The sequence below is a fragment of the Glarea lozoyensis genome, assembly GCF_000409485.1.
Source record: "Glarea lozoyensis ATCC 20868 chromosome Unknown GLAREA18, whole genome shotgun sequence".
In the NCBI taxonomy this organism is placed as follows: domain Eukaryota; kingdom Fungi; phylum Ascomycota; class Leotiomycetes; order Helotiales; family Helotiaceae; genus Glarea; species Glarea lozoyensis.
The window spans coordinates 110,111-122,195 of NW_007360992.1; the positions used below are offsets into that span (position 1 = coordinate 110,111).

General features: G+C 46.4%; 6 protein-coding genes across 6 annotated transcripts; 5 read left to right on the top strand and 1 right to left on the bottom strand.

Moving 5' to 3' along the window:
* Window positions 1-79: 79 nt before the first annotated feature.
* Window positions 80-1,687, top strand: GLAREA_12269 (uncharacterized protein; the record flags this gene model as incomplete). The annotated part of the gene is made up of 1 exon (XM_008083051.1): window positions 80-1,687. One exon carries the CDS (start codon window positions 80-82, stop codon window positions 1,685-1,687), a length of 1,608 nt encoding a protein of 535 aa, XP_008081242.1.
* Window positions 1,688-1,955: 268 nt separating this feature from the next.
* On the bottom strand, window positions 1,956-4,809 carry GLAREA_12270 (alpha/beta-Hydrolase; the record flags this gene model as incomplete). The annotated part of the gene is made up of 2 exons (XM_008083052.1): window positions 1,956-2,053; window positions 2,103-4,809. 2 exons carry the CDS (start codon window positions 4,807-4,809, stop codon window positions 1,956-1,958), a joined length of 2,805 nt encoding a protein of 934 aa, XP_008081243.1.
* Window positions 4,810-6,793: 1,984 nt separating this feature from the next.
* GLAREA_12271 (uncharacterized protein) lies at window positions 6,794-7,612 on the top strand (the record flags this gene model as incomplete). The annotated part of the gene is made up of 3 exons (XM_008083053.1): window positions 6,794-7,102; window positions 7,157-7,385; window positions 7,440-7,612. 3 exons carry the CDS (start codon window positions 6,794-6,796, stop codon window positions 7,610-7,612), a joined length of 711 nt encoding a protein of 236 aa, XP_008081244.1.
* An 818-nt stretch (window positions 7,613-8,430) lies between these two features.
* Window positions 8,431-9,552, top strand: GLAREA_12272 (Ribokinase-like protein; the record flags this gene model as incomplete). The annotated part of the gene is made up of 4 exons (XM_008083054.1): window positions 8,431-8,506; window positions 8,554-8,651; window positions 8,703-9,380; window positions 9,427-9,552. The coding sequence occupies 4 exons, from the start codon at window positions 8,431-8,433 to the stop codon at window positions 9,550-9,552; spliced, it is 978 nt and encodes a 325-aa protein (XP_008081245.1).
* Window positions 9,553-10,213: 661 nt separating this feature from the next.
* Window positions 10,214-10,873, top strand: GLAREA_12273 (uncharacterized protein; the record flags this gene model as incomplete). The annotated part of the gene is made up of 1 exon (XM_008083055.1): window positions 10,214-10,873. The coding sequence occupies one exon, from the start codon at window positions 10,214-10,216 to the stop codon at window positions 10,871-10,873; it is 660 nt and encodes a 219-aa protein (XP_008081246.1).
* A 291-nt stretch (window positions 10,874-11,164) lies between these two features.
* On the top strand, window positions 11,165-11,650 carry GLAREA_12274 (uncharacterized protein; the record flags this gene model as incomplete). The annotated part of the gene is made up of 1 exon (XM_008083056.1): window positions 11,165-11,650. One exon carries the CDS (start codon window positions 11,165-11,167, stop codon window positions 11,648-11,650), a length of 486 nt encoding a protein of 161 aa, XP_008081247.1.
* Between the last annotated feature and the right edge of the window lie 435 nt (window positions 11,651-12,085).

A 12,085-nucleotide genomic window follows, 5' to 3' on the forward strand; every position in this document is an offset into this window, starting at 1 on the left:
AGATTCAAGTCTTGAACGAGTCTCTCCACCGATCTTGCCATCTGCTTTTTGGCGGTTTATAGAGCTGATCTCTGTCATTATGGCGAATTATATAGCAAATGCTAATACGCTCCCTTGCGGACACAAAACACAATATCCACTCCGGGTGACTGGATACCAAATGTGTGGTCCTTATCCCTCGAAAGCCTTCACTGGCCGAGACCCGAATCTTCAATGTAACGAATGCTTGCTGCTGCAGATCAAAGACAGAGCACAAACCTCAGACACAAAGCCCATATCCTCCTCTTTGGGATCTTCAAAGGAGTCTCGTTCATTTCAAGATTTTAAGGTGAAGCGCAAACCTGTGAACTCTCCTTCCTCTAATGTCCCTCAACCCAAGCAGATTACAAGAAAATCAGCACCAGCGGCGACCTTTGACCATGAAGTCAACAAGCTGGAGACGCATCAAGTCGTTATTTGCCTGCCGATGAAGAAGTACACTCCACAAGACGTGCGAGTAGTGACTATAGGCAAGCCTAAAGCCAATGATTTGAGTACCCTCCCAAGCCAGCTTCAGGCAAAGCCAGTGCAACGAACAGTTTTACGTGCCAGCAGACCCAAGGCACTTCGTCTTAGTAAACCTGTGAATCATGCTAAGAATATACCTGCAATGCTACGTATTAGAATTCCAGATGATGCGTTAATCCCGGAAGTTGGGCTGTCAATCAGTGCCACGCCACCCTCCACAAGCATGGCAGAGACTACCAAGCTTGACCTCCAAAGCGCTCTGCAAATAGATGTCTCACATCCATCGGAAACAGGAAGCATGCCAGAAACTGCAAAAATCGTCCTCCCAAGCTGCCTGCAAATCGGTGTCCCAACTTCCTCTGGAAGTGGAAGCATGGCAGAAGCAACAAAACTTACACCCCAAAGCATTCTGCAATCCAAAAGCCTGCCAAACTACACCTATAGACCTTATATTACACTAAATCCCATGCAATCCACAACTTTGACACCACAAGCGCAGGCATATAAGCCATACCGGGCACCCAAGTCGTTTGACGAGATTCTTGAATCCATTGCCCCTGATTCAGAGAGACAATCAACAACCTCCCCGACAGTATCATCATCTTCGTCAGAATCAACCATTACGACTAACAGCGGCAACAATTTTCTTCGCTCAAACCCTCAAGAAAGTGCTCACTTGCATGGGAGTTTTCCAGCACCAGCATACGTGCAAGAGGCATACCAAGCATTCGAATATCTTCAATCAATGATAAAATTATCCATCGAATCATCCACTACAGCTGACAACATCAAAACCTCTCCTCCTTCCAACTCTCAGGACCAGGCACCTCTGCATAATTGTGCTTCAAGCCCATACGCGCAAGAAGCATACCAGGCCTTCGAGTACATTCAATCAATGATAAGATCATTAACGGCACCGCCGGCATCGTTGTTATCGTCGACATCTCGAGGAGAAGGCCGTGTTTTGGACCAAGCGGAGATGGATGCAGGATTCAAATCCGTGGGGTCTGATGAAGGTGTTGCTACCTTTGTGCCAGCTGAAGTGAGAGCTGACGATTTATGGGAGGATGTGGACTTGAGTAGCCCGGCACCAGTCAAGAGGTCCGCGATGGGATATGGTACTGCTAACTTGGAAGGGGGACGTGCTCCGCTTGAAAAGCAAGAAGGAAGACGGAGATGATGTCGCAAGACTTGAGTTTTTTGAGCGACGTGGTGGAATTTGATCTGATCTCATTCTATACGAACCGCCAAAAGATGATTGAATTTGCTGATAAGCGGACCTCCTTGAATACTTTGCTTTTGAATCTATGCTTATGTTGAAGGTGCCTGGTTAAGAAAATTGGAAGTCGATAAAAAATAATATATAACATTGGTAAAGGCTACAACGCTCAATATGCTCCAGTGACCCGTTAACGCCATGATCCATATCCCAATAAAGTTACACACATCTAAGCCTTGCGTTCTGCAGCATCTATTTGTAAAGGAACAGCATTCGCCGTTCGAAGCCATTCTCCGTTGAAAGCGTTGATAAGCCAGTTGCTTAGCTCTAGTTGATCGTTAGTAAGTGAAAGAGTGACGATGTTAAGAGTACTTACTGTCATAGACAATTCTATTGGCATTATGAAAGTAAATGCCATGATCGCTGTCCGGAAACACGTGAACATCGTAGTTCTCAACACCAGCCAAATCGAGGTGATCTATAAGTTCCAAGGAATTTTGCATGTGCACATTATCGTCTGCCACACCGTGCATAACGAGAAATCTGACATTCTGATGCAAAGCAGTCATGTTACTGATACTCGAATTATCATATCCTCCTGGGTTGTGTTGCGGGGTATGCATGTATCGCTCCGTATAGATAGAATCGTAGAATCGCCAATCCGTGACAGGCGCAACAGCCATGCCGTATGAAAAGGTTTGTCCAGCGTCTTGCTCTAAGGTCTTGAGCGTCATAAAGCCTCCATAAGACCAACCCCAGATGGCTATTCTAGACTTATCGACATATTTCTTAGCTCCCCATATTTTAGCAGTCTCGATCTGATCGCGAGCTTCATAATATCCAATGTTATCTCTGATGATGGTGCGCGCCTTTCGACCAATAAATCCAGTTCCTCGGCCATCCACTGTCACAACAATGTATCCGAGATTCGCCGCGATATATGATTGAAAGTCTACAGTAAAGCTTTTGGTAACCGTCTGTGAGCCAGGACCGCCGTAAAGATGAAAAAGAACAGGATATTTTTTCTTCTCATTGAAGTGTGGTGGTCTAATCTCAACCACGTTCAGATCAAACCCGTCGATGTTAACAGTTGAATAAATCTCAATGGGAAGTTCGTGCTTCTTCGCCATTTCAGCCAGGTTATCATTTTTCTCAATGAGATCTTCATATTGATCAGCGTTACTGGGTGTGCTGATGACCTTTTGCCAGGGGATGTCAGGACCGTCGTAGTTTAATAGTGCATAGCCAGCGCCACTTGAAAATTTTATCGCGTAATGGCCTTCTTTACTGTCATCTGTAACTGCTTTGAGGTCCGTTCCATCGATTTTGACACTATAAATTTGTCTTTGGATAGAAGAAGCTTTAGTCGAGAGAAAGTAAACCAAGTTGTTTTTGAGGTCAATCGCAGAGGGAGCGTCTACTACTTCCCAGTTACCGGAGGTTAACAAGATTGGCTGTGGATTGTCCATGGGTGTAAAATAGCCCAGATGATCGTAGTTCTCGTGAATGACGGTATCGATATAACCATCATGCGGTCTTCCGTTCGCTGGGTCCGCGGGAACATATCGTGTGTTTTGAGAGATTTCAAACCAGCCTCCGTCGAGTTTAGCCACGTCTTCTTGGCGTACACTTTTGCCCGTTCGTGATTCAACATCGACAAGGATGACTCGCAAAACATCACTTTCTCGATTGGTTTCGCGAATTAAAGCCTTGCCTGTAGCCCCGGCCCAGACGACTTCAGTAATCAGTAGATTGTCGGGAGGAAAGCTGCCAGCAATTTTGACCTCAAATACATCACCTTTGGCAACATCGTAGAATTGCAAGTCGACTGTTGGGTTGGGCGCTCCAGCTTTAGGATATTTGATCTCTCGGACTTCGGGATAGTTTTCGAGACCTGGTTTAGGTTTCTCGCCGCTCGGTCGGGAAAGAAAGTATTGGACAGGATACTCGGGCACTGAAGATTCGTTCGTTCGTAGAAATGCGATATATTTGCCATCTTCCGCCCACCACGTGGCACTGTTCCCGGAAAACACTTCCTCTTCGTAGACCCAATCCGGGACGCCGTAGAATAGGTTGGGCCCGCCATCAGTCGTTATTTGTGTGACATTTTGGGAGGATAGTTGACGGAGGAAGAGGTTATTGTTCCTCGTAAATACAATAGCGTCGCTTTGCGGGCTCCAGCTTGCTAATTGGATCCTCTCTTCTGGAGCAGCCGGGTCCAATGCCTCTGCTGTTTGTGTATCAACGTGAAAAATAAAATAGTTGGCATAGAATGAATGTCGCCAATTTGATTGTGTATTCGTCGCGACCAAGACATGCTTCAAATCCTTGCTCGGAAAGACCTTGCTGGGGCTGTAGTTTTCGCCATTGTATGTGAAGGAACCTTGCTTCATCAATGTCTTCGCTGCTGCCGCCGTGGGTGTGCCAGGTTTCTGTTTCTGACTCCTGACATCTTCCACGACTAGATAATCTTTGCCCGAAGCGCCTTGCTCTAGCAATAATCCATCTTCGCCGTTGGCACCCTCGATCCAACTTATATCATGTCTTCGCGCACGCCATTGTCCACCCATAACCTGATCCAATGTAACCTTCTTTCCCGAGCCTCGAGAGCCCGTCGCAGTAGGATCATGAGGGATGTCGGATGAGTGCCGGTACGTTTGCCGGACCAGGAAAAGAGCGAGAGCAAGCAGCCATGCGCCAACGAAAATACCACCAACGATCCATATAAGTCTTCGAAGCCTGGTATCTACTGTCTTTGCACCATTGCCGTCGTTGTTCCCATTGTTCAAAAAGGGACCGCTTTCCAGGTCGTCCTCCTCCTTCTCCTCGTCGATCTCATAGAGTCCCCCACGACCGTTGTCGGGCAAGGTCATAGGTCTCCCCTTTGGTGGGAACTTCGGAGTAACCATATTCCCCTCCTCACTGAAGGATGCAACTTTCTCGGCCTCCACACGTTCACTGATACGTTCGAAGACTAGGCTTGTAGTTGATGCAGAAGAGATGGAGTCCTCCGAGTTTCTGCTCGAGGAAGGGAGGTCGTCGAGCGGTAGGAGATGTGCGGCGTCTTCGTGTCGCCCAGCCATGATCTACGGCAGTGTTGTAGTTTGAGGGTTTCAACTGCGCTACCGTGTTCTTACTCAGACCGGAACACCATAATTGTCGCACACGTATTCCGATGTTCGAGATCCAACAGAATATTGAACGAGTGCGCAAGTCGGATCGCAGTGCTATTGAGGTACACTTTAGGATGTTCGCCGCCCTTCCCTTTGTCTCCACTACAATGTGCAACCTGTTGATACTCAAGCTTTCGAAGCTGGGGGTCCCCGCACGGACCATGCAAACATACTTGGAGGGAGTATGACAGGAGGTCAATGTTACACCGCCAACGTCCAGTCCTAGAATCATCTAAGTAACTGCACTTGTCGATTGAACACTAATCTTGTAGCAGCATTCAGGGCGCTTTCACGGGTCGATTTCCTCCCAGTGGAAGGAGGCTGAAGGAAGTTGCTCAGCACAAGAGCTTTTACGCCATTCTCCAGCGCACTTCCCTCTGAAAATGTTAGATCGAGGACTGAGAACGTCTAGCAGTGGATACCAACAATGAGTTTAGTGCTTCTGCATTATACTGCGTGTCTATCAGTAACAGCTCATACATTACGGTGGAGTTTTCCGGCAAATATGCGCTTGGTCCTATGCCTATTATCTTCTCGACGTTGACAAGGAATACTGAAGTCGATGGGTCTACAAGCATGATTGTGCAAGACTCATGAAGGTTTGAGTACTTGACGTGGGATCTGGACCAGGAAAAGAAATCTAATGCTTCAGGTCTATTTGTTCCTTGCATATCCTAGGCTGAAGAAGTATATACTTGGGCTCAACACCATCAAGCGGTTCCTCGCTTAGGAAGAAACCTGGCCTACGTCCACTAACAGCAACATCAATCAGCTACATGAACAAGGTTTAAATGACAAGCTGTAAGATTCAACAAACGGGAGCTCAAAGTCGTTAGGCAACTTAACGCAGAGAGACGGCAAAAAGGCAATTGACGACCAACACGTGTTGTATACCACCGAAATTTATACCACTTCGCGACATTATTGAGCATGATTCCTTCGAAGAATAATCGAACAAGCACTGCGCGGGTATTTGACTCTGGCGAGGGATATTCAACAGGGTTGCAAAGTGAAGCATGAGGCCTCCCTGATAGGCTACGAATCTGAAAGCACATGAGTACATCTCTTCAGACCATGCGTCTGTCTCGACAAGTATACTCGACAGCCGACGCGGTTTTTCAGGTTCGAGAAACGCTCTATTTCGGTTTCGTGATGATATCCAATCGTTTGTATAAATGTCAGTGCGATGTTGCGGTCTCCACTTGGAATTCGTCACTCAATTCTGGCGTCAAACGCTTCGTCTCATCTTCGCCAATCAGCAGACCGCGTTCAGAACATAAAAGAAATTCTGATTCTGAAGTGAAATTCACACTTAGGAATTGATAGAAAGCAACGGATTAGAAATAGTATTTTAGGTCCAATGAGGAATTGACGAGGGGAGCCGTTCCACTAGGCGTGCTGATAGCCAGACCGTGCAATCCGTAAGTTGCACTCCATTTCTTGAGTCACCAATCATTTTAGGAAAGGCTGCGTTGTGGGGTCGACGGCTTTGAATCTTGGGTGGGTTTGGTACGAATTGACAGTTTCAAAAACACCTTTGCAAGCAGCTCTTCGTCCTCGCTCTGAGGACAATCAGTTGATTGCGACACCGTTTCAGTTTCCTCCATCAGAGTGCTTCACGTTGACAGCAGCTCAAGTGGGCCTTTATGGATGTGTCGTCCCGTCTCATTATTGCGTACGCCTTGTAGAGGAGAGTCTAGTCTATTTCTCTGATACACTGAGAATACATAAAACCACAGCAATGCCTCCTTTATAGATGAGCTCAACATCTGCCAAATCAATACGGTTCCAATTCTTTCTTTCTCGGCAGGTCCGTTTATATCTCCAAGTCGCTACATTCCCTTCTACAAGTATCGTTGTTAGATTTGTCTTCTCATTACAACGATTTCGCAACATGCAGTTCTCTACTATTTTTCTGTCACTGGCATTGGCCACGTCTGCTCTCGCCAAAGGTGGCAAAGGAAACTCGACCACCAAGGCTGTTACGGATAAATCTCTCTGCAAAGAGATGAAGTCACTTAACAAATTGGTGGAGCTCGCGTCCAACGAAACCAGACTTGCAGACAAAACAAACAACAATGCAACAAAAATTGCAAGCATCCAAGCCAAGGCATCTGAAGCGTCTGTTACGTTGGCTACAATGGAAGCCAATACTACACTTACCATGACTTGCTCGGTCATGGCAGCTGCCGAACAGACCAAGGTATTTGACATAGTTCTCTATGCTATTTGACATGATTGCTAATGTTCATTTCAGGACGATTGTGAAGATATCACCGACATGACCAAGCTCATAGCATTAGCAGCTAATGAGACAGCTCTAGCCGCTAAGAGTAATGGAAATACTACCAAGGAGGATAACATCAAAGCCAAGGCGGTGAAAGCGCAAACTAAACTCGATGCGTTGACAAGCAATACCACTCTCATGTCTGCTTGCACAGAAATCGCCGCTACCAAAGCTGCAAAGAAGGCGGCGAAGAACAATGGTAAGCGAGAAGGTGGCAGCACAGGCATGAACACACACTGACTAAATCGTGTAGGAACTTCCACTGAAAACTCTCAAGCTGCTACTGACTCTACCGCAACTGGAGCGTCAGCGTCGGCATCTTCCTCATCGAAATCTTCTGCAACAAGAACAGTCTTTACTTTGAGGGAAAATTTTGGGTTTGTCTCGACTATTGCACTCGTTATTGCTGGTATGCTAGTGTTGTAGAAGAGAGTTACATACAAGGACATACGGGGTAGTCATTGCAAACAAATTTAGGCGTTGTGATCTTATATCAGCCCTACTCTTAAGTTGTGTGGATACTGTCTTGTGATCAAGTGGACAGGGTCTCTTCGTTACCTTCACTAAGAAAGCTCACTGTGTTTGTGTTTCTAGAATTATCATTGATCAATCTTTCTTTCTTGCATATGTACTTTACAATTACTGGTGTATACATTCGCCCCTTTATTTTTATCTTAAAGGACTAAGTCCTGTTTCTCGCGCGGAGAGGAGTAAGACTACTTTCTGCTTTGGTTTTGAAACTCAACCATTTACCAGCACCATGGTATACTAATACTAGCTTATGATTTTTAAAAAAATAAAAAAATAGCGCCCCATCAATGCTATTATGTGATCTCGTACTACTTTCCGGAGCCAGGGCTCGCCAGGGGTCCTCTAACCGACCTGCTTCCACAATGCGGGGCAAGCCGCAAACCGTACATCTGTTAGGTATCGACCAACGGAGCAACTTCAGCTCCTCAAGAAATAGATATCAAACTTCAAGCAGATTAATTAACAACCGAGATTGCTCCAAAGAAAACTAACAAAACTAGTATTAAAGCTAGGAGGATTTGTTGACGTCGACCGGGGCCCGTCATGGTGGGACGGCCCGTACATACTGAATCTTTGCTTGTGACATCACCTCGCCTCTGGCACCAGGAGATCAATACCTCCATCCGCATACTACAAAGTTTCTTTTGCATATAACCTAGAGCGACATGAAAGATTCGCAATTGACTCTCCAAATGTCATCAGAATCCGTCAAAATGTCTGCAGCCACCAAAGACATCCTGCGGCAGGTCAAGAAGATGGTTCCTCCCATGCTGGAGAAGTTCCACAAAGGTACTTCATCCCATCATTATGAATGTCCGCTCTAACACATTTTTAAGGACAGTTGGGACGGGTGGCAGTGATAGGGGGGAGTGAAGATTATACTGGTGCTCCTTACTTCTCAGCAATGGCCTCCGCGAAGCTCGGTGCTGACCTGGTATGCTACCCCTTCCTCTGTCGAAACTTTTGCTAACACTTACCTTTTCAGAGCCATGTAATATGCGAACCCCAAGCATCCCAAGTAATAAAATCCTACTCTCCAAACCTGATGGTTCACCCTCTGATGCGGCAATCTATGCACGCAAACCCGGATGATACGTCTTCGACAGTCGCCAAAGCGGTTATCGACATGCTTCCCCGTTTACACGTCCTCGTAATTGGCCCTGGATTAGGACGCGATCCTCTAATGCAGGAGACTTGCGAAAAGGTGATCGTTGCCGCGAGGGAACAAAATGTGCCTTTTGTGCTCGATGCGGATGGGTTGATGATCGCACAGTCGAAACCGGAATTGGTGCATGGATACAAGGAGTGTATATTGACCCCTAATATTGTGGAATTCGGGCGTCTGTGCAAATCCAAGGGTATCGACCCGGCAGGGTTAGACAATGGAAAGGGAGCCGAGACTTTGTCGAAGGCTTTTGGTGGAGTGACCATCTTACAGAAGGGGGGTAATGATTATATTAGCAACGGAGTTAAGACTTTTGTTAGTGATCTTGAGGGTGGGCTGAAGAGAAGTGGTGGGCAGGGTGATACTTTGACAGGAAGTCTTGCTACATTTTTAGCCTGGCGGTCGGCCTATTTAGAAAAGTTGTGGGATCACGATGGGTCTCTTGGATCAGAGGAGTTATTGGCGTTAGCTGCTTTTGGGGGCAGCTCCATTACAAGGGTAAGCTTTTCAATTTTGGATGAGTTATAAGGCTAACATGAGATAGGAATGCTCAAGACTAGCATTTGCAAAGAAGGGAAGGAGTTTGCAAGCCAGTGACTTGACAGAAGAAGTACACATTGCTTTCCAGAATCTCTTAGGCGAACCAGATAGGTCACAGGGGAATTACTAGATATCAGAAGACATCTGTTCGGACATAAATCGTATATATTCACACCTATTCCCCATTGGGTCATTTATATTCCGATCTAAACTCCTTTGAAATACGTCTTCGGAGAATTCGAAGCGGCCTGATGGTTTGTCATTTCCAGAACACGGCAGGTCCCGATTTCTTTAGCACAAACTCCCCGTACCAATAGCCATTCATCCACGGGCATTTGGGGCGTAGGATATAAAAAGATCTACTGTACCACTGAACGACGTCGACGTGGCAGCCGAACTATGGGCTTCCTTTCAGCCTCCATCATAACTCAGCGGGATCCATCTCCATTTTCCATGATGATTCGGCCACCGGGCGCTAGTTCAGCCTTATGAAAGTGCTACAACCTCAACTGTAAGAGCGATTTAATGTTCGAATCTCAACCTGTTCCTTTAAATCCACGTCCAAAACCCACATCACGTCTGCTCATTTTGTACATGAATACAAATTTGGGAGATGTAGCATCAAATTCCTGTCAGCTACCTCTTCCTACGTTCAAAGCCTCCAGAATTCAAGATAAATGCCTCCTATAAATAGGCACAACGCAGCCTTGTCTATCGTGGCTGAACGCCCATGCAATCCAGTATCACAATATGTCTTATTCTGGATAATAGCAACAATCGGCATCAATTCCATGGCTCAGCCAGCTGGTCAGATGTTCGGATTACCTGCCCGGTGTCGCGTCTACCTAGCTAGTTCCCCAGTCTTGTGCGCAGGAGATACACTGCTTTCGATCAGTCGAATCATATATAGCATGATGTTCGAGAAGGTTTCATACACTCAAGCTTGCAAGCAAGTTCATATCCTGAAAACAAGATCGGATAGCGGGTATGTGGAGAGGACGGAGAATAACAGTTGGACACGATGGCTTTGTTTTTTGATCGGGACACTTCCGTCTGTCATTCGTCTTGCTTCGGTTTCGGGACTTCCGTGGTCGAAGATATGGGGTCTCATGTTTGTCTCCTCGTTCGTGATCAACGAGATGATCGCTATGTCTGCTCATTTCTCTACTTCGTCGGAGAAAAAGCAAATTCCCCAATGGTCGTCAACGACAACCAAGTCTTTCGTGGAAACATATCACAAGGCGGAGTGCGATACCACGAAGGATAATAAGTACTCCAACTTTTTGGGAACACAGGAGCAAATACAAGAATCGAGTGTTAAGATTCCCGCACCGGAGCCTGTTGCTATTGCGTTCACTTCGACTGATCATCATGAAGATTCAATTTTCGAACACCACATACCTCCAGCGGAATGGCTGAACCGACTCGTATCGGCGGATGATCGAACTTAACTGCCTGTTCTGGACGTCTCCTTCCTAGTAGTTTCAATGCTCGCTCACTTCCGTCTCTTGATGTACTGCATCAATTCCGAAGCACTCCTCAGGATTTTCCGCAGCATTTTGGTACTGCCATTAGTAATACAATCCTCGTCTTTTACGGCTGGAGCAATCACCTACCTGATGATAAACCCCGACCGTATAGAGCCGAAAGCATTGAACTTTTCCGAGTACATACTGGCAGGGATTCAGTACTCAACTCCATGCAGCCTTAGAGTCGAAAACCTTTGCAAACCAGTCTGCAAAATGTTGAAGCGAAGATTCCCGGCACTTGAAAATTTGGTGGATCCTTGTAGCACACAGCGGCAGCAGCTGATATGGGCGTTTGGATATGTTATTGCAGTGTATCTGGCGGTGTTGGCAATCTTTCCGTTATCCCACAAGGACCAACACAGCAACTCAATCATGATCTTGGTGAAGGCGCCCGTCCTTACGGTAGAGTGTTTGAATGCCTACCACCTAGTTGTGTCATGGACGTGCAAGCGATGGCCTAACATTGCCGGAATCCTGCTCATCCAGCTCAAGGCGAAAGATTCAAAAGGTTTTCTGGTAGAACAGGATGGAAAGTCTGCAGTCTCAGCGGTTCGGATTGTTATCCCAACAGTTGATACTGTGGCTTGTATGTCTTTATTCCTGTTCGTACTGAACCTGGTGATTTGTGTGCTGTGGTATTCTTGGGAATATGATGCAACGGGGACTGTGAACCCGGCTTGGACGAACGTTTTTGGTTAAACATAAGGGCTTGTCGGCTAGATTGAAAATACCGCAAGATACGGTCTAAGGTGAATTTAATAAAAGTGTGCTGGCACGCTAGACGGGTTTTCTATCTATGGGGAAATTGCCCTAAGTTATGTGGGTGCGATAGTAGGAGAATTTCGCGGTCGCTTGTCGATAGTTCAATGTACAAAGCAACACAAGTGAAAGTCGCTTGGATGAAATGAGTGTCGGTCTGAACACATTGTTGCCTAAAACGTCCGCGGGTAGAGACTGGCTTCCGCTAGTAACCTGTCGAAAGGAAGGATATGACAACAGAGCAGAGCGGATAATGGTTCCAAATCCCCTTCCTACCCTGTGTATTTCCCTTCAGCCATTTCAGTCACCCAGGAAACCTGCATCGAAACATATCTGGCGTAGGGAATGTGAGTGTTGAGTTTGTAGAGATCGCTT